Below are 24152 nucleotides of genomic sequence, written 5' to 3' on the forward strand. Positions count from 1 at the left end.
CTACATCCATGTCCTCTTCCTCTCAGGTGTGGGGTTTTATAGCATTTTCTGCTATAATTTACACCCTAAAATAGCAGAACTCTCTATTTGCAGCTGGGCTTGAGGTTTTTAATTTTTTTGCCTTCTTAAAGTTACGTTTAGCTGGGCTGAAGAGTCTGCTTTGGAGATTTACTGCATAGTAGAAATTATTTTAGGCACTTCTTTCTTTAGTATTTCCTCTTTACAAGCAAACACTCTGTCCTGTGTAAATTCTGCTATGTTTCCTTGATAGTGAAATATTTTACCTTCATATGTAGATTTTGTTGAATTCAACCTGGCTGCTGTTCCAGTAAAATTTCCAGGGGAGGAAAAGTTCATTTGTGACAAATTTTTTTGCTGTAGTTTGTTTAAATCGGGGAGTTTAAGAATTATTCTTTTCACCCAACTCCCAACCAACAAATTCAGTGTCCCTGCTCTGTTTGCATTCATCAGTCAGTCCATAATGGAGGTGTAAACAAGACATTCCATAGTGATAATCCTCATTTTCTCTCCACTTTCTGGTGATGCTGAATTGCTCCTGGATCCCTTGTGGGTTGTTGATGGAGCAGGGATATTTTGGGATAGATTGTGGGATTTTGGGAATGACCTGCAACAGCCCCCTGGCAATCACTGACCAAGCTCTACCTGCTTTTATCATCCTTGGGCTGCACTTCAGCCCTGCTAAATTCCAGTTGGGAATTTCCTGTGTGGCAGCACATTGATGTTCCTGGAGGAGCTGGAGGACAGGGGTGAAGCAAGGGAGGTGGGATTTATGCTGGGTGGAAGGAGGTTGAGATGATTTTGATAACTCCAGTGTCCATGCTAAGCTCATTCCCACCAGGAATGGTTTTCCATGATAAACTTTGTCAGCTGGAGATCTGTACCAAAACCCCTCACAGGGGTGGTGTGGTGAATAAATCCCTTGTCCTGCAGCTGGTGTTTGATGCAGGGAACTTGTGGCTTCCTGAAAAGGAGAAAGTGAGTGAAATTCCTTCTCCACATCAGGGTTTTCTGGCCTTGGCAGGGGCTGCCCAGGGAGCTTTGCAGTGCCCAGCCCTGCAGGTGTCCCAGGAATGTGGCACCTGGGGGCAGGAATTAGGGTTGGGCTTGGCAGTGCTGGGGGAACAGTTGGACTCGATGGTCCTAAAGGTTTTCCTTTCCCAAGGAAAAAAGATTGCACCCTGTAATCAGAGAAAACACAGGACCTTGGATTAAGAAAGGGTTTTTCCACTAAATAAAGGGTGTAATAATCTGAGATCAAAGGAGTGCCAAGCCTTAGAGACATTTCAGTGGAACTGTTCCAGGTTAAACCCAGGTGAGGAGCAGGGCAGCTCCCTTGCAGAGAATCCCCCATCCCACCACTCCAGGAGGGACAAATCCCTGCCCCATCTGGGAATTGTGGATTATTTCTTGCTGGGAATTTCTCCCAGTCCCTTCCCAAGCTGCTGGGAACAGATGCTTGTCCACATCCCCCCTCTCTGCTGGCAGCTTGTCAGCAGATGTTCAGCCTTCCCCCCCCACAAATGATTCATTTTCATCTAAACAATAGAAAAAACTCAGGAGTAAAGCATTACTAGGTCCCATGAATTATTTAAAAAATCATTTCAGATGTCAAAACTCCAGTTACAGTTCCTTGCAGCTCCCTGGTGACTCTGGAGTCATCACTCTTGAAAAATAACCCAAATTATATTTAATAATTGAATAGCATCTACTTTGGTGCTTCTCTGTCAACTGTTGGAGTGACATTTAATGCTTGTTAGAAGGGGCTTGGGGTTGTTTAATTCTCTATCATGCCAAGAGTTCTGTACAGGAACATGTTGATTTTAATTGCATTTAGATTTGATTACAAAAAAAGAGTAAATCACTCAGAAAGGGTCAGATTGTTCCATTTGGCCTCAAGCTGTTTTGCTTTTCACAGCAGATATTTTATGTGGAAATCTGGTTCTGTGTGTAAGAGGAGTTCTGAAACAGAATTAATGCAAGGTGAAAATGAAAGCAGAATTGTAGAGTTTGTAACTGTGAGAAAACATTTTCAGAGCAAATTTCAAATTTTTCTTTCCTTTCATGACATAAAATAAATCTTATTGAGCCTTCTTTACTGTCAAAAATGTACCACATCCCATATTGTATGGATAGAAAATGATTCCTATATTTTCCTGTGTGATTTTCTTCCCTCTTTTCTCTCTGGGATTCAGTAGTGGAACGTTTTATTTTCAGTTAATTTGAGCCAGAACCTCAAATACTGCTTAATTGGGTGGAAATTAATGACCCAGAGAGGACCTAAATGTCCTCTGCTGTTCTTGCCTGTGGGAATGGTGAGGCCCTGGGATGGATTTTCCAGAGAAGCTCTGGCTGCCTCTGGATCCCTGCAAATATTCCAGGCCAGGTTGGACAGGGCTTGGAGCAGCCTGGGACACAGGAAATGTCCCTGCCCGTGGCAGGGGTGGAATGAGATGAGCTTTGAGGTCCTTTCCATCCCCAAATCCAAGGCAAAATCCAGCATTTTTCAAGGCAAAGATGCCTTGAAAGCCCAATCATCAAGTGAGATCCTGGCATTTTATATCCCAGTTTTTGATGGGTTTAGGATGTAGAGGAGCAGGGTAGGAATCTGCATAATTCTGTAGTTCCTTTTATCTCCAACAGGAGTGGAATGATTTAGAATTTTTGGCTTGAAATCCTTGCCTTTAGACCTTTCAACTAAAAAAAATGATTGCCTGCAGTGAGTGTAAATCCCAATAACAAACCAGTGCCAGAGGAGGGGGGAACAACTGGGAGCACCATGGAAATTCCATGTAAATTCAGTTGTGTTTGCACAGGGAGGTGCTTCATGGGCTGAAAACTGGAACTCAAGAACTGGGACAACAAACCAACTCTCTGGAATCAGTGCTAATCATGTTTGCATTTAATCTTCCCAGGACTTTAATGGATTTGGGAGGTTTTGCAAGAAAGATTCTGACTAATCCTGAACCTTCAGAGATTTGTTATTTTCAGTGCAGGCTTTTAATAAGTCAGGTTAGAGTTATAAAATCCCAGAGGGGTTTGGGTTGGAGGGACCTTAAATCCCATCCCATCCCATCCCATCCCATCCCATCCCATCGCAATCACCTCCTGCCATGGGTAGGGACACCTTCCCCTATCCCAGATGGCTCCAAGCCCTGTCCAGGTTTGGAAAAATGGGCATGGAGTGGAATGAGTGGCAGAACTGAGCTGTGACTGATACCAAGCCCTTGGGTTTGCCTCAAGGCAGGAAAACTCAGCTCCAGCAATTTCCGTGCCCTAAATATTCCACGTTTTTTGCTGCCTGTGGGGTGGATGGGATTCCTTTCTGTCCTTCATGGATTTGATGTGTTTGAGAGGCTCAGTATGGCTCAGTGCCCACCCTTTGCAGAGGTTTTTGGAAACACTTTTGGGAGGTGTGGGCTCCAAAGGCACAGGGAGGACAATCCGTGGGCGAGTTGCTAATCTGGAGAGATGGAACTGCTGACCTGGAAAACAGGCTGGGATTAGGGAATGACAGCTTGGTGGTGGGGTGTCCTGAAGGCAAAGGGAGAGGAAGATGGAGCTGTTTGATGGCAGCACAAGCAGGGTGAGGATGGATCAGTCTGGACTCCTTTAGATGTGGGACATCAGAGGAAAATCAGGAGATGTGGGATGGGCGTTCCTTGGATGAGGTGTGGGGAGAAAGCAGATATTTTTGTGATTATACAAGAGGAATTGATACCCAGAAGATGCTCCAAAAATCTCTTTATGATCTGCACAAGTCCCAGGAAGGGGGATGGACAAAACCTTTTATTGTTTGGAGGCAGGAAAATGTGAGTCCTGAGAATTTTGTGTGAGGGAATTTTGGAGTCAGTCTGACTGGATTTACATTAATAATTGAATAGCATCTACTTTGGTGCTTCTCTGTCAGCTCTTGGAGTGACATTTAATGGACATTTAATGGACATTTAATGTCACTCCAACCCTAACCCCAAACCCTAACCCAGCCCAGAGTGACCTTGGCATTAAAATCAGATCATCAGGAAAGAGAAAGAGAAAGATTTTGGCATCATCTGTAGGCATTCATTAAAAAACCTCTTAAACAGAACTGAAATATAGACACAGGAGTAGAGGAAAGGGTGAGACTAAAAATAGAGTATATTTAACAAAGTGTAAAAATTCATTCATCATTTTGGTCACACCTTCACTTGCAGAACAGGGGAAAGCATAAACAATTAATTACTTTATATTTCCTGATTTAATTGGCTGTTGAGCACAAATTTCACCTTTAAAACGAGGAGTTCTACGTTGTTGATTTTTAATAATTATTTTGCTATTCTTTTATAACAAATGCTATCTGTTGGTTGGCTGGTTTGAGGTTGGAGCCTTCAGCCCTGAGGTGTGGGAGGGCTGCCTGAGGGATCCAGCCTGGATTTGTCATGGGTATTTCAGGACAGAGGCAGAGCCCTTGCTCTGATTTAAAGGAGTCTGTGCTGCAATTGGATTATGGGTCCCATTTAAGTTAATAAAATCAGGGAAATGCAGAATTAAGGTGATTATTGGAATTGGTGGGTCTGCCTTACCAGGAAAAGCACAATTCCTGCAGGAGGAGATGAGCCCTGAGCTGAGCTGCCATGGGGAGCTGCTCATGAAATGCCAGGATTTCATGGAAATATATCCATATTTTCTTCATGCACATATATAAATGTACAACTAGATGGATACATAAATAAAATATAAATTTCTGCTTCAAAGCCAGGTCAGATGGGGCTCTGAGCAACCTGGTTCTGGTGGAATCCATGACCAGGCACGGACTGGAATTGGAGGGAAAATTCATGCTGGTGTTCTGTTTTTCCCAGATGTGCCACATGGTTACAGCCTCTGTTGTTACCCTGATCTCACTCCTTGGGTAAAATGCACCCAGCAGGAGAAGAATTGGATTTATAGATAGAATACACAACATGAATTACCTTTAATACTTCACAGATCAAATTTACAGGTACTTGAAGTCAGTATTTCTTAGCTGGGGGTGAGGTTGGGATGGGGTTGGAAGTGTCCAGTGATGAAAACTGGTGCATATCTTGTAGCAGACCCCCTGAAATCTCATCATTAGATAAAATGTAGATAAAACCAGATAAAACACTGTAGATAAAACCAGATAAAAACAAAAAGGACAAGAGCCTTCCACTCAGAAGGAAAGAGGATTTTGCTGAATTGAAGTTGTCCCTAATTCCAATCCATTAAATAATTGCCTAATTATTGGGCCAGTTTAAATCTCCTATGCTCTTGGGTTCCTCTGCCTGAAATCCCATAGAATTCTAAATCAGGCTGTGGGGGTCTCATAGAATTTAGGGTTCACTCTTGACACCTGTAATTTCTTCCTTCTGAAAAAAGCTGAGCAGCAGCATTTTTAATCAGAAAATCAATCCCCTGGACATGCCCAGCAAAGGATATTTAAGATACTAACCACTGACATGGCAATAGATTAAAATCCTTCTGTTTTTGCTGGGAATTGTGGTTATTTTCACTTGTAGGAGCATTTCCAGCAGGAGAAATTGTTTTGGTAGGCTGGAGATCTTAATTCAGGAAGGATTGGGATCATCAGGGTTGAGGCTGAGCATCTTCCACCTCTGCTGACTCCAGGAGGTGTTGGAACAGGGTTGTACCCGTGGAATGACTGCTTTTCCCAAGGTTATCCTGGGGATTTACTGCCACGGTATCATTCACAGAATTCACAGAATCACTGGGCTGGGTTGGAAGAGACCTCCAAGATCATCAAGTCCATCCCAGCCCCAACCCCTCAGCTAAACCCTGGCACCCAGTGCCACATCCAGGCTGGTTTTAAACACATCCAGGGGTGGTGACTCCACCACCTCCCCAGGCAGACCATTCCAGAACTTTATCACCCTTTCTGTAAAAAACTTTTCCCTAATATCCAGCCTATATTTCCCTTGGTGCAGCTTAAGGCTGTGTCCTCTCATTCTGGAGAAAGAGCCCAGCCCCAGCTGAGCACAGGCACCTTTCAGGAGCTGTACAGAGTGACAAGGTCACCCCTGAGTCTCCTTTTCTCCAGGCTGAGCACCCCCAGCTCCCTCAGTGGTTCCTCACAGGGTTTGTGCTCCCAGCCCCTCTCCAGCCTCGTTGCCCCCTCTGGATGGGCTCCAGCGTCCCAAGGTCCTTCCCAGCCTGAGGGGCCAGAGCTGGGCACAGCACTCCAGGTGTGCCCTCAGCAGGGCCAGGTACAGGGGCAGAATGAGCTCCCTGCTCCTGCTTTCTGCATCATAGAATGGTTTGGGCTGGAGTGGACCTTAAAATTCCTCCAGTTCCACCCCAACATGAGAGCTGGAGAGGGGCTGGGGACAAGGGATGGAGGGACAGGACACAGGGAATGGATTCCCAGTGCCAGAGGGCAGGGTTGGATGGGATATTGGGAATGAGGAATTGTTCCCTGGCAGGGTGGGCAGGTCCTGGAATGGATTTCCAGAGCAGCTGTGGCTGCCCCTGAGTCCCTGGAAGCGTCCAAGGCCAGAACTTGGAGCAGCCTGGGATGGTGGAAGGTGTCCCTGCCCATGGCAGGGGTGGGATAAGATGGGTTTAAAATCCCTTCCAATCCAAACCTTTCTGGGATCCTGGGATTCAATGAGCTGGGCCTGCATTCTGCCTTGAAATCAGAACAACCTGGCCAAGTTTCGAGGCAGGGAATGATTACCTGGGATATTTGTATGCTGATAATGAGGAATAAACAATCTATTGGGAGGCTGAGTATGTAATCAAGGTTATGGCTTAATTACACCACAGAGCTCGCTGGGATAATTTGCATTCCTGGGAAATTGATAGAGAAGGATGCAGCTTTTTGAGGAGAGCCAAGGAAGGGCTGACATGTGAATTACAGAGGTTTTCCAGATATGCCAGTGTGTGATTATTTGCATAATAATCACAGAACCCCAGAAGGGTTTGGGCTGGAAATGCCCTGTGGGGCTCAGGTACCTCTCAACCACTGAGGGATCCCTGTGGGAGAGCCTCTCAGGGCATATTTTGGGTTCAATGTTGTAGGAATTTGGGATTTCAGGTTGCACCTGGCAGAGTTTGAGATTAATCCAAACCCAGACTCCTGGCACCAGTAAGAAATTCAGCTTTGGAGTGATTTTTGATTGATTCCCAGATTAGGTCATTGGATGCTGCACTGACCAAAAAAAAAAAAAAAAACCAGAAAAAAAAATAGTGACGTGGACTTAAGTCCATATCCTGAGTATTTTTAATGAGATTTGTACATTTGGCTGAATTCAGAAGAGCTCAGGAAGAAGCAGTTCAGCTGCTGACAACTAAGGGTGGATTTGTACAAATGGAGCTTTTCCTTTAGGTGATGGGAGTTTTTTCCTTTTAGGTGTTGTCCCACTTGGAGCATCTTCATCACCCCCAGCCCTCATAGCTGCTTTTTATTTTTTTTTTTTTTTATATTTAAAATATACATTGGAATATAGCTGTGGCTGCCCCTGGATCCCTGGCAGTGCCTAAGGCCAGGCTGGAGCAGCCTGGGACAGTGGAAGGTGTCCCTGCCATGGCAGGGGTGGCACTGGATGGGCTTTGAGGTCCCTTCCCACCCAAACCATTCCAGGATACTGGTAATGAAGATTGTGGTGATATTTTATGGGCAGAAGAAGACAGAGATTTTGGATAATAATTTTGGATATTTTTGTAGCCATGCCATAGGACATCTCCAGCTAGTCGTGTTTCTGAGCTGCTTGGAAATGTCCAAAAGCCACAAATATTTCATGCTCTTACCCTTCTCTTGCATTTCAAACTTGGAGAGGATCCAAGGAAAATCTGTATCCTGATGTAGGTGGTGTCCCAGCTTTGATCCATGTCCCCTGTTTGTGTAGCCTGGTTCCAGGAATGCAGGGTAAGGAATAAACATAGGATTAAATACTGAAAGTTGGTGATTTAAAAAGGCTCTGTCCTGCACCCAGTGCAGAAATGTTTCCAAATGCAGCATTGTCAGGGAATAGGCAGCAAAGGCAAATCCCAGCTGATTTTTTTAATGGATTTGCTTTTGCCTTTTCCAAGCCCATCAGAAGGAGGCTGTAGCTCCCTTGGAGCTTCCAAAAGACCTGGGCCAGATCCCTCCCCCAGAGCCAGGTGTCCCTAATCCTCCTCCCCTGCCCTTCTCCCTGTTCCTTTGTGCTCTCCTTCAGCCTCCTGGCCAAGTGGCTCCATGTGGGATTGGAGGGAGGGACCACAGCAGGGTTTTCCCCTTGGTTCACCTTCCTTTTCCCAATCCTTTTGGCTTTTTGGCTGTTCTGAACATGGAGCTGGTGATTGAGGGGTTGTTGTGTGGTGGCTCCTGCCCAGCCATGACAGCCTTGTCTCTGTGGGCAAGAATTTTAATTTGGAGCTTGCTCAGCTCAGCTCTCCCCTCATGCATCATTTTCCACCCTCCAGCACCAAATCCTGTTGGATTTGTGGGTTCTATGCCACCAAATCCCATTTGATTTGTGGGTTCTACTGCAACCAATCCCCTTTCATTTGTGGGTTCTACTCCACCAAATCCCCTTTGATTTGTTGGTTCTACAGCACCAAATCCTGCTTGATTTAGCACCAAATCCTGTTTGATTTGTGGGTTCTACAGCACCAAATCCTGTTGGATTTGTGGGTTCTATAGCACCAAATCCTGTTGGATTTGTGGGATCTACTGCACCAAATCCCCTTTGATTTGTGGGTTCTACTGCACCAAATCCTGATGGATTTGTGGGTTCTATGCACCAAATCCCATTGGATTTGTGGGTTCTATGCACCAAATCCCATTGGATTTGTGGGTTCTACTGCACCAAATCCTGATGGATTTGTGGGTTCTACTCCACCAAATCCTGTTGGATTTGTGGGTTCTACTGCACCAAATCCCATTTGATTTGTGGGTTCTACTGCACCAAATCCTGTTTGACTTGTGGGTTCTACTTCAACAAATCCTGTTTGATTTGTGGGTTCTACTGCACCAAATCCTGATGGATTTGTGGGTTATACTGCAACAAATCTCGTTGGATTTGTGGGTTCTACAGCACCAAATCCCCTTTTATTTGTGAGTTCTACAGTGTCCAGCAGCTCCTCTTTGGCTTTTACCAGCAGGTTTTATCTCATCACCCGGTTTGATCCCCTTTCCTCACCCTCCCCTTCCCTTCTTTTCCAGAGCATGTTGGACAGCAGGAATCCCCCTGTACATCCCAGGATTCTTGGGTGCTTGGTGTCTTTAACCCTCCTGAGTTTCCCTCAGAGCCTTTGTGAAGAGACCACATCAAAATGCCCCTGGAATGCTCAGGGAAGCAATTCCAGCCCTTCCCAGGCTGAGTTTGGGGAACCAAGGGTCTCATTTCCTACTCCTACACTCAGCAAGAGTAGCAGTGACCCCTTTGATACATTCATACCTAATTTTTACTGATTTTTCTGATTCCAGACATCAGACCAGGCAGTGGGAAATTCTCTTGAACCCTCTGGGAGTCATTTTCCCAGTATTTTCCACCTCTATTTTTGCCTGTATTGCACAGTGAGGGGCATGTGCTGAAATAATCCTGTGAGAGCCCTGAGTTCAGGTGCATCAAAGCCAGCACAATTCCATGTAGGCAATCCCTTATCCCAGGTATTCTCTGGAAGTGCTTCCTGACCCCTCTTTGGTTCCTTTTTCTCCTGGCTGGAAGCAGAATGGTCTCTTTAGGGGGGTCTGTTCCTGATCCAGCCTTGTTTTAAATCCTGGCATCCCAAACCTTTTCTCTTGGTAAGGATTTTACTCTCAACTCTCAACCTTCTCCCTGGTGCTCCTCAGAAATCTCTGTTGGGTCCCTCACCATGGGTTTGTCCCTGTTTTTCCCTCATCCAGGTACAATCAGCATTTTAAAGGATTGTCTTTCTCCTTCTCACACTTTTTTATTGTCCATTTCATGTCATTTTGGGGACATCTGGTTTATATTTCTTCCCAAATTCTCAGGGATGCAATGAGATGCTTTTAATGCCACCACTAACTTTTACTTTCCCTTTTTCTGCTCTTTTTTATTTCCTTTCAAGTTTCCACATTTCTCTCTTAATTTGTTTTATATTTAGGGCTGACCATGGGGTGGAAGTTGGGAGTTTTCATTTTCATGGGGAATAAATTGGAGTATTTTCAGCAGAAAGCAGATCTGAAGCAGCTCTTTGGGGAATTGCTATTTGGGATCAAGGCTGCTTTAAGGATGAGACAGTTTGGGGTAAGAAAGGATCCAACTGAGGTCACTCAGTAATTCTGACCTGGCAGTTTCCCAAGTGTCTTGTCCTGTGGCACAGAGCCCTCCCTTTTCAATGAATTTTGCTGAGAACTTTCAGCTTAAAATAAGACCTTTGCAACTTTATATAGAAATATCTTAATTTATGGATTTTCCAGCACTTGTGGCCTGCCCTTGGTTCTGGTTCCACTCCCCATCTTTGTGTGATTGATTTAAATGCAGCTTCCTTTAAATGCCAGTTCATTATTGGAGTTTTTCCTGTCTTTTTAAGGCAATGGAGTTTTCAAACCCTTCATTCCTCTGCAGTATTTAGTTCTGAATATATTTTTCCACTCTGGTGAGCTGTCCTTGTTCTTTGTTGTAGAAATCTGTAGGACAAAATCTTACTTTCTTTATGGAAGAGAAAGTGAGGAGAAGATACAATTCAAGCTCCAAATTAAAAGCAACTTCTCAAAACTCCCAGACCTCAGTAAATGAACTGGAGCTGCCTTCAGCTCTGTGCTATTAAAACTCGATTAAAATCAGCCTGTTCCACTGGAATTCCCACCAGAATTTCTACAGAGGCTCCATGTTTAATAAACCTTCCAGCTCCTCTCTGATGAACACAAAACCCAAAGTTTTAAAGCTGTAAAAATGAACATTAAGGAGGAAATTCTCCCTGGCCAAAATCACTGAGGCTCAATAGGAACCCACTTTATCCTAACAGAAGCATGGGAAGGAATAAGTGGAAATAATGGAAATAATGGAAAACCAGTTGGTTTTGGGATTGGTGCTGCTGCTCTGGCTGTGTCTCAGCTCAGTCTGATTTCATCCTTCATGTCAGAGATTTGCAGAGAGCAAATTATTCCTCAGTAAAGGCCTTGTTCAGTGAATTGTGGATTATTTTTAATACTACTACTACTACTACTACTACTACTACTACTAATGTATAATAATATACTACAATATATAATAGTAATAATAAAAAGTATATATAATAATATAATATAAAGGAATAATTATAATTATACTATAATAATAATAATAATAATAATAATAATAATAATAATAATAATAATAATAATGTTTTTATTTCTTAATAATTTTGGGGTATGATCCACAGGCCAACCAATGTGTGGAATTCCAGGGAGCTGCAAGCACATAACTAAAGCTGCTGGAATCTGCTCCCTTGTTCTCTTTACATATTTTTATATCTATATATTCATTTCTGTGCACCTTTGGAGCCTGTCCAGCACATCCTGTGTCTCACAGGATCAGGATCTTGAGGCATAAGTACCTTACAATGCCCTGAATCAGGAGAAATAAGTGCTTGAAACATGGCCCTGGGGAGAGGTTAAACATGCAACGAGAGGCAGAATTTAATGTTAGTGCAGAAATCACAGAGGGGAGGATTTCAGGGGGCAGGGAGGATGAAATTCCTGCCTTCACAAGGGCTGGAGGCTGCTGGGTCTGCTTGCTGAAACAGCTGAAGGAGGTGTGATGTCCCCTCTTTGTTTAAAAATAACTCCAGGCTCCTGACATTAGGGCAGAAATTAATCCCAGATTCCCTGAGGCTGGAAAATCCCTGCCAGCCCATGGAGTGCCAGCTGTGCCCAGTGCCCACCTTGTCCCCAGCCCAGAGCACTGAGTGCCACCTCCAGCCCTTGCTGGGACACCTGCAGGGCTGGGCACTGCAAAGCTCCCTGGGCAGCCCCTGCCAAGGCCTGAGCACCCTTTGCATGCAGAAATTGCTGCTGCTGTCCAAGCTGAGCCTGCCCTGGCCCAGCCTGAGGCCCTTGGCCCTTGTCCTGTCCCTGTTCCCTGGCAGCACAGCCCGGCCCCCCCTGGCTGTGCCCTCCTGGCAGGGAGTTGTGCAGAGCCACAAGGGCCCCCTGAGCCTCCTTTGCTCCAGGCTCAGCCCCTGCCCAGCTCCCTCAGCCCCTCCTGGGGCTCCAGCCCCTGCCCAGCTCCCTCAGCCCCTCCAGGGCTCTCCTGAGGTGCTCCCTGGGGTTGCTCTGGCTCCGTGCCTGGACAGGCTGAGCTGCTTGGGTTGCTGGAAAGGAGCTGGAAATGCCTTCCCTGTGGCTCAGGGGAGCAGATTCTCCTCAGTGTCCATCATCTCCCACCCTGAAATGGGGCACACACACAGAACCATCCCTGCCATGTGCTGGAGCTCAGGGGCAAGGCCAGGTTGGACTCTGGGGCTTGGAGCAGCCTGGGACAGTGGAAGGTGTCCCTGCCCATGGCAGGGGTGGCACTGGGTGGGATTTAAGGTCCCTTTCAATTCAAACCATCCTGAGATTCTGGGATCCCATCTGCCACAGTCTCTCCTACCTCTGCCTGTCCCAGGTTTATCTCAGTTTCTCTTGGTTTATCTCAATTTCCATCAAAACATCCTGAGGTTCATCTAAGCCTGGTTTCCCTGTCAGGGCCACCTCTCCTTCGCCTGCTCCTTCCAACCTTCTCCTTCTCAACTCCAATCAACCAAATCCAGTTTTTAATCCATGTTTTATATCTCCACACTTGTTAGTTCAGTCTTTCATGTCTGTTTTCCCTCAACAGCTGAGCTCACTGCTGCCTCTCAAAAAATAAGAGCTCCTGAACAGCAGCATTGGCACATAATTTTCTCTGAAATCCATGAGCAAATTTTCCAGGGAAGGCAGATTTCAGTGTGTTTTAACTACATTCACTGCTCTCTTTGGGAGGCAGCAGCAAGTGCTGTGTGAATTATGGAAACTGGCTGCTGGCTGGGGACTGCAGACATTTCAAAATAATTAATAAATATTATTAGAGGAAGGAAAAAAGCTCCTCAATATTCCATTTTTAACGTGATTTCTGAGCATTCCAGCCAAGACACCAACTTGCACAGTCAGTGTTCAGTTAACAGTGTTTTCCACCAGAGTCAGAACCCTCTGGAATGATGGAATGATGCTTCTGCATATCAGGAAGGCATTTTTATTTGACATATATATTAACCAAGAGCCAGAGGAGCGTTATGGCCCTGAACAACTCCTGTAAATGCACGGGGAATGTTTTTATTCCAGCTGTCCCTGGCAGCATTTATTGAAACCCCACAAGTTTCCCTGATGGAACACATGATGTTATTTCTGTTGGTATTATGGATTTAATGGTTTGGAAAAGCAGCTCCTCATGAATCCCATTAACCACTCTGCCAGCCAGGGAAATCCAGCCTCACCTCACTGCTGATGGGGTGGCTTCAGGAGCAACCTTTGGGGGCTCAGGGTTTTTCCCAAAGTTGATGCATGACCTCTGAGGGAAGAACTGGGGACCCCTCTTGCAGGTGGGATGTCTGCATGTCTGAGTGGGAAGGGACCCACAGGGATCATCCCTGCCCAGACACCCCAACAATCCCACCCTGTGTCTGGGAGCCTTGTCCAAGAGCTCCTGGAGCTCTGGTGGGGCCTTTGGGTGTGGTGTGGAAATAAAGGTTATTTTATTCATCTCCCAGAGGAAACAAAGCAGGCAAAAAGAGGAATTTCCAATTCTTTCTGTGCACCCTGGGGCTGTTTCCCCAGCCCTGGGAGCAGTGCATGGCTGAAACCCCCTGCAACAAAAGTTGCCCTAATTTCTTTATATCCCCCTTTCCCTCTGCAGAGAAATTCCTGATATTTATATTTTTCCTCTCTTTTTGCCTATAAACAGCTGAATTTCAGCTGGATTGCAGCAAGCTGTGTGCCTTTTGCACTGCCAGTGGCTCTGTTTGGTGGTTTAGTGGTGGATCTGTGTGCTTGGTTGGTCCTTGAGGTCTTCTCCAGCCTTAGTGATGCCTGATCCTATGATTTTAGGATTCCATCTGCCTCCCAGTTGGGGTTGGAGCAGCAGACAGGTGTTGATGGGAGTGCTCTCCTTGTGCCCCACTCTCCATCTGTTGCTTTGCCACAACAGAGGTTTTGCCACCCTGGTTTGGTTTTGGTGGAGAAACACCTCCCAGAGCTGCCACCATGTGTGATCCAAGTGCTGCTGGATCCAGACCTGCTCCTGCCACCCTACAAAGCTTCCCCATGTTGACTTCTGGAGTAGACAGCCCAAAAAGGCTCTGAAGTGATAGGAGTGCCACCGGGGAGTGTTTGAACAGTTCCTCCTGTGGCATTTCAGAATTGCCCTTTTCCTTTCCCTGCTCCTCAGGACCTGCTGCTGCTGCTGCTCTGTGCAGCCTCTGGTGATCCACAGCTCTCCAAGTGCAGGAGCAAGGAAAATCCCAGAGATCAGCTCATTTCAGGAAGAGAAAGGTGCAGAGTTGGGAATAAAAAGCCAACTGGGCAAAACCACACCTGGATGTCAAAGCTGACACGATATTGAGGCTGCACAGGAGAGGGTTGACTTGGAATTGGAGAATCCATCAGGTTGGAAAAGATCTCTAAGCTGGCAGTGCCCAAGGCCAGGTTGGACACTGAGGCTGGGAGCAGCCTGGGACAGTGGAAGGTGTCCCTGCCCTGGGCCTGGATGGGATTTAAGATCCTTCCAACCCAAACCAGTCTGGGAATCTGTGATGATCCTGTTATCCCAGATCTCCTGTGGGGATGGGATCTCCTTGGATTTGGGATTTGTTGGATAGAGGAAGTCCCTAAAAACCCCAGCTTTTCCCCAGGGCACACACAACCTTGGGCAGTGGATTAATGCAGCCCCCTTTGTGCTATTTAAGCACAGCAAAAGCTTTAGGACAGACCTTTACAAGCCAGGCAGAACAGCCCAGGGATTTGACAGGATGGGACAGTGTGGAAAACAGGGAATGCTCAGGAGAGAAAAATCTGAGCAGGGATTATTTAATCATTGTGTAGGAAATGCTGCTCTTGGGAAATGAAGTGTTGAAACCCAGGGAATTACTGCAAAGTTCATTTAGCTAAGTGCCTCTTTTTAATCACACCAAGAGAAGCTATTGTGTTGTTGGGGTTTTGAGCTGCTTCATGCTCCCAGTGTGTGATGGTGTTCACAGGGGTTCTTGGATGAGGGAAGAGATGAGGATCTGACTCCATGTTTCACAAGGCTTGATTTATTATTTTATGATATATATCACATTAAAACTATACTAAAGGAATAGAAGAAAAGGTTTCATCAGAAGGCTGGCTAAGAATAGAATAGGAAAGAATGATAACAAAAGCTTGTGTCTCAGACAGAGAGTCTGAGCCAGCTGGGCTGTGATTGGCCATTAATTAGAAACAACCATGTGAGACCAATCCCAGATGCCCCTGTTGCATTCCACAGCAGCAGAAAATCATTGTTTGCATTTTGTTCCTGAGGCCTCTCAGCTTCTCAGGAGGAAAAATCCTAAGGAAAGGATTTTTCATAAAAGATGTCTGAGACACCAGTGTGCTGCCAAGCCCCACTTTAACTGCTCTGTGTTTCTCAAAATGTTGGGATTGCAGCTCAAAGCTGGAAGTTTAGCTTTGATTGCAGGTGGCAGCAATGGAGCAATTCTGTTTGGTGTTCAATTGCAGGCTGGTGGGCAGCAGGAAATGTGCAGCTGAGTGTGGGGCAAGGAGACAAAATCCTCACTCCTGCTGCTGAAATTGTGCTGGGTGAAGTTCATTCCAGACTGGTTTGGGTTGGGAGCTCAAATCCCACCCAGTGCCACCCCTGCCATGGCAGGGACACCTTCCACTGTCCCAGGCTGCTCCAAATGTCCAACCTTGGGCACTGCCAGGGGTCCAGGGGCAGCCCCAGCTGCTCTGGGCACCCTGTGCCAGGGCCTGCCCACCCTGCCAGGGAAGGATTTCTCCCTCATATCTCATCTAAATCTGGTTTAAATGAGTAGATCTTAGAAACTTGAGTGAGTTTTGATTTCAATGGAGAGAAGGTCTGACAACAACATTTCAGGCTTGGAGAGAAAACAGAAGGTGAAGAACATGCCATGGCTTTCCTGTGAGATTATTGTCCATGCAGCCTCTGAAGGGTGTGTGGTTTTTCCCTCTATCCCTTTTCCTCAATGTCTTTTTCCTGCTAAAATCAAATCCCAGCTGGAGAATGGGAGCCCCAGCCCTGGAGCCTCTTGGACAAGGGACAAGAAATCGTCCTTGGGATGTACAAGCATCTCAGTGTTGTGATTATTTCCATTTTCTTCCTGCCATTTCTGTGGAGGGGATTGTGGGGTTCAGCTTCACCAGTCTTACAATCCCAGAATAATTCATTCCACTGCTTTATTTCATATTATTTAGTCCAAAACTCCTTCATTTCTCTGCATGTCCTGTTGCTCAGCAGAATCATTCTGCTCCTAACATCCTGTAAAAAGAGATCTTTCACATTGTTTTACACCCAGACAGCTGCAATTTGGCTATTTTAGGGGCCATCACTTCAGAGCACATTTTAATTTTGTCCCATGCAAAGCCCAAGGGAGCAGCTCGGAGCTCCAGCAGCAAAATAAATTCATACAGTTGAACTAGAAAAGAAATAAAAGCTACAAAGCAGCTCAAGAAGCAGAGGTGACACCTTCCCTTTGGAAACTCTGGAGCTCAGTGTCCAGGATGCTGCTCTGGAGGGGAAGATCCCTGCAGAGGGAATGGCACCCTAGGCATGCCCTGAGCTCCTGCAGCAAAATCCCCTTGCTGGGACCTGTAGGGATGTTTGGGATTAGCACTGGGATGTTTGGGACTGGTTATGGAGGGAAAACAAACTGCACTTTTAGTTGTCTTTTTAGTGGTGTTCTTCCTGTTCCCTTTTTAATGGTCCCCCACATCAACTTCTCCATTCATCAACACCTTCCCTTCCAACCCAGGGCTGTGTTAAGATCCCCTCTTTAATTGGGAATATTAATTTTCCTTGGGATTGGAGCTCCTGTAGGCAAGGAGCTAGAACTGATTTGTGATCTCTTCTAAATGTGAATTTATTGCTTTTCTCATTCCCCTTTCCTGGCATGTCAGTGAGCCAATTTGTCCCAGGCTGAATCTCCACCTTCCAGGAGAGATTTGTGTTGTTTACCCCTCTTCCTTCCCCAAATAACTGGAGATATTTTCCCTCACCCCATTCTCACAGTCAGTGAACTAAATGAGTTCTTTAATTTGAGACTTCTGACCTGCCTGAGATCCTTTTTGTCTTTCCATTATTCTCCCCTCACACACACACATCACTCTCCATCACACTCCAAATAGGATTTGGGACTATTTCTTGTGGCCCTCAGCTTGTTCTTCCTGAATTATTTCAGCTTTCAGTGTGCAGCACTGAAGAAGATTTCTGAGGTAGTTTGGGAGCTTGTACAAGGGTTAATTAAAAACCTGGGCAAACCTCTGTGTTGTAAGAATGTGAGAGGAGCAGAGCTGGGAGGAATAAGAGGTGACAGGGAAAGGTTATGTAAAAGAACAGCTTGAAAAGAGCAAATCAGGATGGGTAATTAGCAGGGGTTGTAGTACAAGTGGTTTGAAATTCCAAGGAAAAATACCTGATGTAATTGAACACTTCCTTAATTAATCCCTGCCAGCACTTCTCATTAAGGAGTTTGGAGGCTGCAGGAGAGGATGGAGAGATTTCAGGGAGACAGCAAAGACTGGGAGTGCTGTTAGAGAAAAACAAACACCTGGGAAACATCAGGGGCCTTCAACTGATCAAATCACCCAGGGTGAGGTTATTCCTGAATAATTCATTGGGAGTTTTCTGTGGCATGTTGGGACAGGAGCTTGGATTACTCCAAGAGAAATCCCAGGATCCTCCACAGCACCTGCTCCAGCTGATTGTGCTTAGCCCTGGCTGATAGATGTTGTCAGATCTGTTTAATACTGTTAAATTCAATAGTTTCAGGTGCCTTTTTAATACTCTGTTTAATTTATATGTAATACTCCGGGTGGTTTTATTCAAGAGCAGAGTTTGGTAATAACAATTTCTCTCTCCGCTTCTTTCCTTGGTCTTCTCTGGTGTTGTTCCTAAGCAAACTTTGCACACTTCCCTGGAATTTTGGGCTTCCTGGAGCTGACTGGAGTGAAAGCTCTATTTTTTTAATACTCTATTTAATTTATATTTATATGTAATACTCCAGGTGGTTTTATTCAAGAGCAGAGTTTGGTAATAACAATTTCCCTCTCCGCTTCTTTCCTTGGTCTTCTCTGATCTTCTCCAGGCAAATATTGTTCCTAAGCAAACCTTACACACTTCCCTGAATTTTGGGCTTCCTGGAGCTGACTGGAGTGAAAGCTCTATTTTTTTAATACTCTATATTTAATTTATATTTATATGTAATACTCCAGATGGTTTTGGTAATAACAATTTCTCTCTCTGCTTCTTTCCTTGGTTTTCTCTGATCTTCTCCAGGCAGGTGTTGTTCCTAAGCAAACCTTACACATTTCCTTGGAATTTTTGGCCTTCCTGGAGCTGACAGGAGTGAAAGCAGAGCTCCCTGGAGCTCCCACATCCTTCCTGCTTCCTTTCCTCCTGAAAAAACCTGCATTTATCATTTGGCACCTCTGAGACCAGGGATTGAACAGCAGCCCAAGTATTCCAGGCATGGAATGGCCTTGGACACTTCCAGGGATCCAGGGGCAGCCACAGCTTTTCTGGGAAATCCATTCCAGGGAGCAATTCCTTCCCAAAATCCCATCTAACTCCACCTCCTGGCAGTGGGAGGTTTTCTCTGTCTCTGCATTTATCCTCAGCCTAATTTAAATTACTCCTTCACCGATTGCCAAAGCCTCCCTGGGGAATAAAGGGAAAGGAGCTCCTGAAAAATGGGATATCAGGATGGAGCCATGCTTGTGCCAGTGCTGTTGTTAGAAATTTGGGACAGAAACATCTGGGAATAAAGGAATTTATTCCTGCTCCAGCCCTTGGATGCATCCTCTCCATCACTCCATGCTGTATTCTGGAGCCTCCCTCATCATTCCCAGAGTGTTTGGTGGGATAAATTAATTCCATGTGCTCCTCCTGTTGAGTTAAATGTGCTTTCATCATCATTTCATACCTGAAACAGGAAGCACCAGAAACAGCTGGAAATGGCTGTGTTTTCCTAATTTCCATAATATTCCCTGCCAAACCCAGCCCAGGTGAGAGGAGGGTTAAATAGGAGTGGAAATTTGATGTTGTGTCTGCCAAAAAAAGCCCTAAGGACACAAAGTTGTGGCTGTTCCTTTGCCTGAGGGCAGATAAACAAACAATTTTTGGGATAAAATAGCCCAAAAGGCAAAATGAGCTGATGAATTCCAGCTTGGGGTGCAAAGGAATAATAATTTTCAGGTCTGGTAATGCTGCCAGCAGCACTTGGGCTGGGGATGATTCACCTGATGATCCTTGAAAAAACTTGGGAAGGCTTCAATGAGCACATAAAAAACTTGGGAAGATGCTTAAAGAATGCAGAACCATGTGAATATTGCATTTCATTTGGGAAATAATGCCCCTGCTGGCTGCTCTGATTTCAAGGATTTTTTAATATTCAGGACTTCCCCACCTATCTAACATAAAATATACCAGATTAAATAACATCAACAGCATTTAAGTTGCTCTTCTGTAACTATTTAACTTAAAACTTTGCATTTCCCCCCTTATTTCAGTGCCTTTGCATGTGAGGAAGGGAAAAAGGAGCTGATGATCTTCAGCCACTGGGTCCACGAGAAGAAATGAAGCAAAACAGCCCAAATTTTGTCCTTTGGCAGGCTGGGGGTGTGATGGAAGTGTTGAAAATAAAGAGAATTAAGGCCTGGAGAGGTTCAGTAATGAAAGATCCCTGTTATTTAGAGATTTAGGGTTGGAGAAGAGAAGGCTCTGGACATGGATGAACAGGCTGGGACATTTCCCAGCTTTTGGGCTGGACTCTGCACCCCTCTGTTCACCCCTTTCAATTGGGATACAATTTCATGGGTTCCCAGGTAAATAAATAGGAAGAAAAGTTTGGAAATAGCTCTTTGTGGAAAAGAAGTTTGAAATTGGTTATTGAGTTTTTAAATTTGCTTTAATCAGGCGTGTTGATGGAGAGAGGGGTTTGATTCATTTACTGAAATCATTGATTTAGATAATTTCAGTCAGCTTCAATCAGGAATTAGGGTTTAACCATGGCAAGCATTTCAATTTAAACTTTAATGAAAACATCTCCACCCCCATGCAGTTCTGACCCAGGAAATCCTGACAATTTTTACTCAGCTCTTCCCTGTTTCTCCAGCAGCATTTCCTTTGTCCTCAGCCCTTGAACCACAGCAGAAACCTGTCAGAAATCATAATTCCCATCAATCTCTTGCTCTTCTGTAAATATTTAACTTAAAACTTTGCATTTCCTCCCTTATTTCACTGCCTTTGCATGTGAGGAAGGGAAAAAGGAGCTGATGATCTTCAGCCACTGGTTCCATGAGAAGAAATGAAGTCAAATGAAGAAATTCCCATCAATCTGTAGCTTCAATGTGCAATTCAAATATTCTGCAGTGCCCAGTCCCCTCACCTGGAGAGCTCCTACAAGTGCAGCCCTATAGAAATCACAGGTTTGGGCATCCCTGCCCAAACTCCTGGGGGTTTTAGGATGAGCAGTGATTTTCTTGTGTGCTGTTCCAAAGATGAAACAGAACCCCAGCTATGGCACTTTGTTGGGAAAAAAAGTGTAAAAGAGGCAATAAACTTAAATTGTAGCATCCCAGCTCTGATTGCAGGATGATGTTTCAGATTATTGAGAAGGGAAACTCCTGTTAGAGACACATCTCCTTCCATCATTTTGTTTCTCATTTTCCTTTCTGGCTGTGCCTCCTGCAGTCAGGGAATGGGATATTTTATATTTTACTTCCAGCATCCAGCACAGACTCTGTGGGGAGGGATGGGCCAGGAAATCTGTCTGTGTCTGTTCTAATTCCCAGTGGATGTTGAATTTGTGGGACACATCCCAAAGATTTATTTTTCATCTCAGGGCACTCCTAAATGGATAACTTTGAAGTCTTTAAAGGCATGAAATCCCACAGAATTCCTCCTGTTTCTTCAGCCCTGACAGGGGGTTCCAGCACAACAGGAGATGCTGCACATGCTGATTATAAGGGTCTTGCTGACATTTAAATCTCTACCCTGATTAGCCTTTAGTAAAGCAGCTGTTTGTCATTAAGGCAGGAGAAATGAGAATATAAGGTGTGATTAGTGGTTTAATTAATACACAAGTGCATTGTCTGCACTTCAGCAACTTCCTGGGCTGCATGGACCGTGTGGGGGGCTGGTATGTGAATTTATTAAAATATGTAGGATATAACACAGAGGTTGTGTGTATATATATATATATATATATACACACATATATATACATATTATAGATAAAAAGATATAATATATATAATTTTAATATAATTTTATAACATATTTATAATTTAATATTATAAATTATATTATATTAATTATATTATATATCATATAATAATATTATACTATAATATTAATTTTATTATATTAATACTTATAATTTATACATAATATATAATTTATATATAATATACATATTATATATCTTTATATATAATACATAATACAATTTATATATTATATATAATATAGATATAATTTATATATATTATATATAAATATATGTAGATAAATATATATAACATATGTATCCTATCTATAGGATATCCTAAATATATAAGGATTTTATTAAAATATATAGGATATAATAATGTGTTATGGCTGTTAAATGAGAGAGTAGCACCTCTCCACAATTTCTGACAGGGGATGTTGGGCTGTGCTGCCAGGGAACAGGGACAGGACAAGGGCAAAGGGCCTCAGGCTGGGCCAGGGCAGGCTCAGCTTGGACAGCAGCAGCAATTTCTGCATGCAAAGGGTGCTCAGGCCTTGGCAGGGGCTGCCCAGGGAGCTTTGCAGTGCCCAGCCCTGCAGGTGTTGCTTTGATTAGAAAACTAAAAATTCTTCTCCATGAGAAGTTTCTGTGTTGAAAACCAGAAGAGGCTTTAAGGGCCATTCTGCCGTGCAAGTCAAGAAAAAATCTTTGAGTTTGCACTTTGAAGGTTTTTCTATCTTGCAAATGCAGTTAGGGATAAAAACTCATTAAGGAGGGGGTTTGGGAGCTGAAGGAGCAGCAAATCAAAGCCCATTCATTTCATGGATTTTATCAGTGGGAGTATTTGTAAATATTTTGCTGAAAGTCTCTCTGCTTCGTGCTGTTTCCTGCAGTCAAAAGGGGGCATGGGTATGGAATTTATTGCATTCACTGTCTGAAAAAATAAAAAGAAATTAATACAAGTGTAGAGGTCTTGGGAATAGTTTTAATCAAACTGTTTCTCTAAGGAGAAGCCCTATTATAAACTGTATCTACTCAAGCATTTATGGTTAATGCAAATGTCTAAGCCACAGCTGAGATGAAAACTGGATCTTTTGGGGCTCTGCTCTCTGTGCACTGGTTTTCCCTTTTTTTTTATTACCATGGAATTTTGCCCCTGAAGAATAGGATGTGGTGTTTGGAGAGTGACTCAGAAATCCTGGAATTCATCAGGGACCCAAAAAAGTAAAGTTGGAAAAGAATGGCTCAAAACCTCGCCAGGTGGGAGGTGGTTCATTATCAGGGTGCAGCAGGGCTTGGGTCTCAAAATTTCCTTGGGAGCAGGACAAAACCTCAATGGATTTTGCTGGATAATGCCCTAAAAGTGTCCCAAAATCACTCAGGTTGTGATGAACTGACCCCAAATCCTTGCTCACCTTTGGCCTTCCATGATTTCTCCTCCTCTCACAGCTGCTTCCAGGCCATCTTTCCAAAACCCCCCATCCACCAGGACCTTCCCAATCCTCTCAGTGCATGTTTCATGTCCAGCAGCTGAATTTCCTGGTTTGCAGTGCTCCCCATTCCCAATGACATCGTTTTCCTCTGCAGTTCACAACAGGAATTTGGACATTTTTTTGCTAATCACGTTTTCCCCTTGTCTTGTTTTTTTCCAGCTCTCGTAAATGTGAAACTTTGGGCTATTGATCGGCAATGTTTTCAAACAATAATGATGAGGACTGGCCTCATCAAGCATACTGAGTATATGGAATTTTTGAAAAGGTATGGCACTTGTTTATTTATCCAAAAATCCCATGAAACTGCCGTCCTCTCTTGCCTTTTTTTTTTTCTTGTGAGTGCAGTATTTGATTTGTTTCCTTCTCATCTCTTTCAGTTTAAATGATTATTATTATTATTATTATTATTCTGATGATTTTTATTTGCTGTTTGCCCATCCTCCTGAGAGGAGGGGGAGCTTTGCTGTGGGGGAGTTTCGTTCCTGTTGTGAGTTATTCATTGGCAAAGAGTCCCAGAGCTGAGGGGTGAGAGACAAGCTTTCATATGAGTCATTCAAAGTGTGTCAGAAAAGACACATTTTTACAAAAAAACACCCTTTCAAGGGAAAAATCTGGGGTTTAAACAGGTTCAGATCCACTGGGTGTGTGTTCTTGTGCTTCTGGAAGTAAAATGGGAGTTTTTAGGAAAGCAGAGCTTTAGGTTGCTGTACAATGCAGGTTGGATGAGTAACATAAACATAAAGACAGAAAAACAAAATTTTCACTCACTCCATTTGATTTTCCCAAAGGTTCCTTCAGAGATTTAAGTTGGAGAGGATCAATAATGAATAATAATGATTATTTGGAGAGCTGGGGGTGTTTATATGGAGAGGAGAAGGCTCCAGGAAGAGCTCAGAGCCCCTTCCAGGGCCTAAAGGGGCTCCAAGAGAGCTGGAGAGGGACTGGGGACAAGGGATGGAGGGACAGGACACAGGGAATGGCTTCAAAATGACTGAGTGGAAATTTAGCTGGGATATTGGGAATGAGGAATTGTTCCCTGGCAGGGTGGGCAGGCCCTGGCACAGGGTGCCCAGAGCAGCTGGGGCTGCCCCTGCATCCCTGGCAGTGCCCAAGGCCAGGCTGGAGCAGCCTGGGACAGTGGAAGGTGTCCCTGCCCATGGCAGGGGAGAAAACAATTTCAGGTTCTTTCCACTCCAAACCATCCCATGATTCTATGAAAAATCACTATATTTTTACATATATTTTTTGCAT

At 44.4% G+C, this 24152-nt stretch overlaps 1 protein-coding gene across 3 annotated transcripts in view; it reads left to right on the forward strand.

The window, feature by feature from the left end:
- PRKG1 (protein kinase cGMP-dependent 1) overlaps positions 1-24152 on the forward strand; it is a 383398-nt gene that overhangs the window by 220602 nt on the left and 138644 nt on the right. For all 3 annotated transcript variants that reach the window (XM_071438575.1, XM_071438577.1, XM_071438574.1), the window contains exon 4: positions 23061-23166. In XM_071438575.1, coding sequence (XP_071294676.1) covers positions 23061-23166 — 106 coding nt within the window. The remainder of the gene's footprint in view (positions 1-23060; positions 23167-24152) is intronic.

The sequence above is a fragment of the Agelaius tricolor genome, unplaced genomic scaffold, assembly GCF_023055355.1.
Source record: "Agelaius tricolor isolate 1412-34295 unplaced genomic scaffold, bAgeTri1.0.p SCAF_13, whole genome shotgun sequence".
NCBI lineage: Eukaryota > Metazoa > Chordata > Aves > Passeriformes > Icteridae > Agelaius > Agelaius tricolor.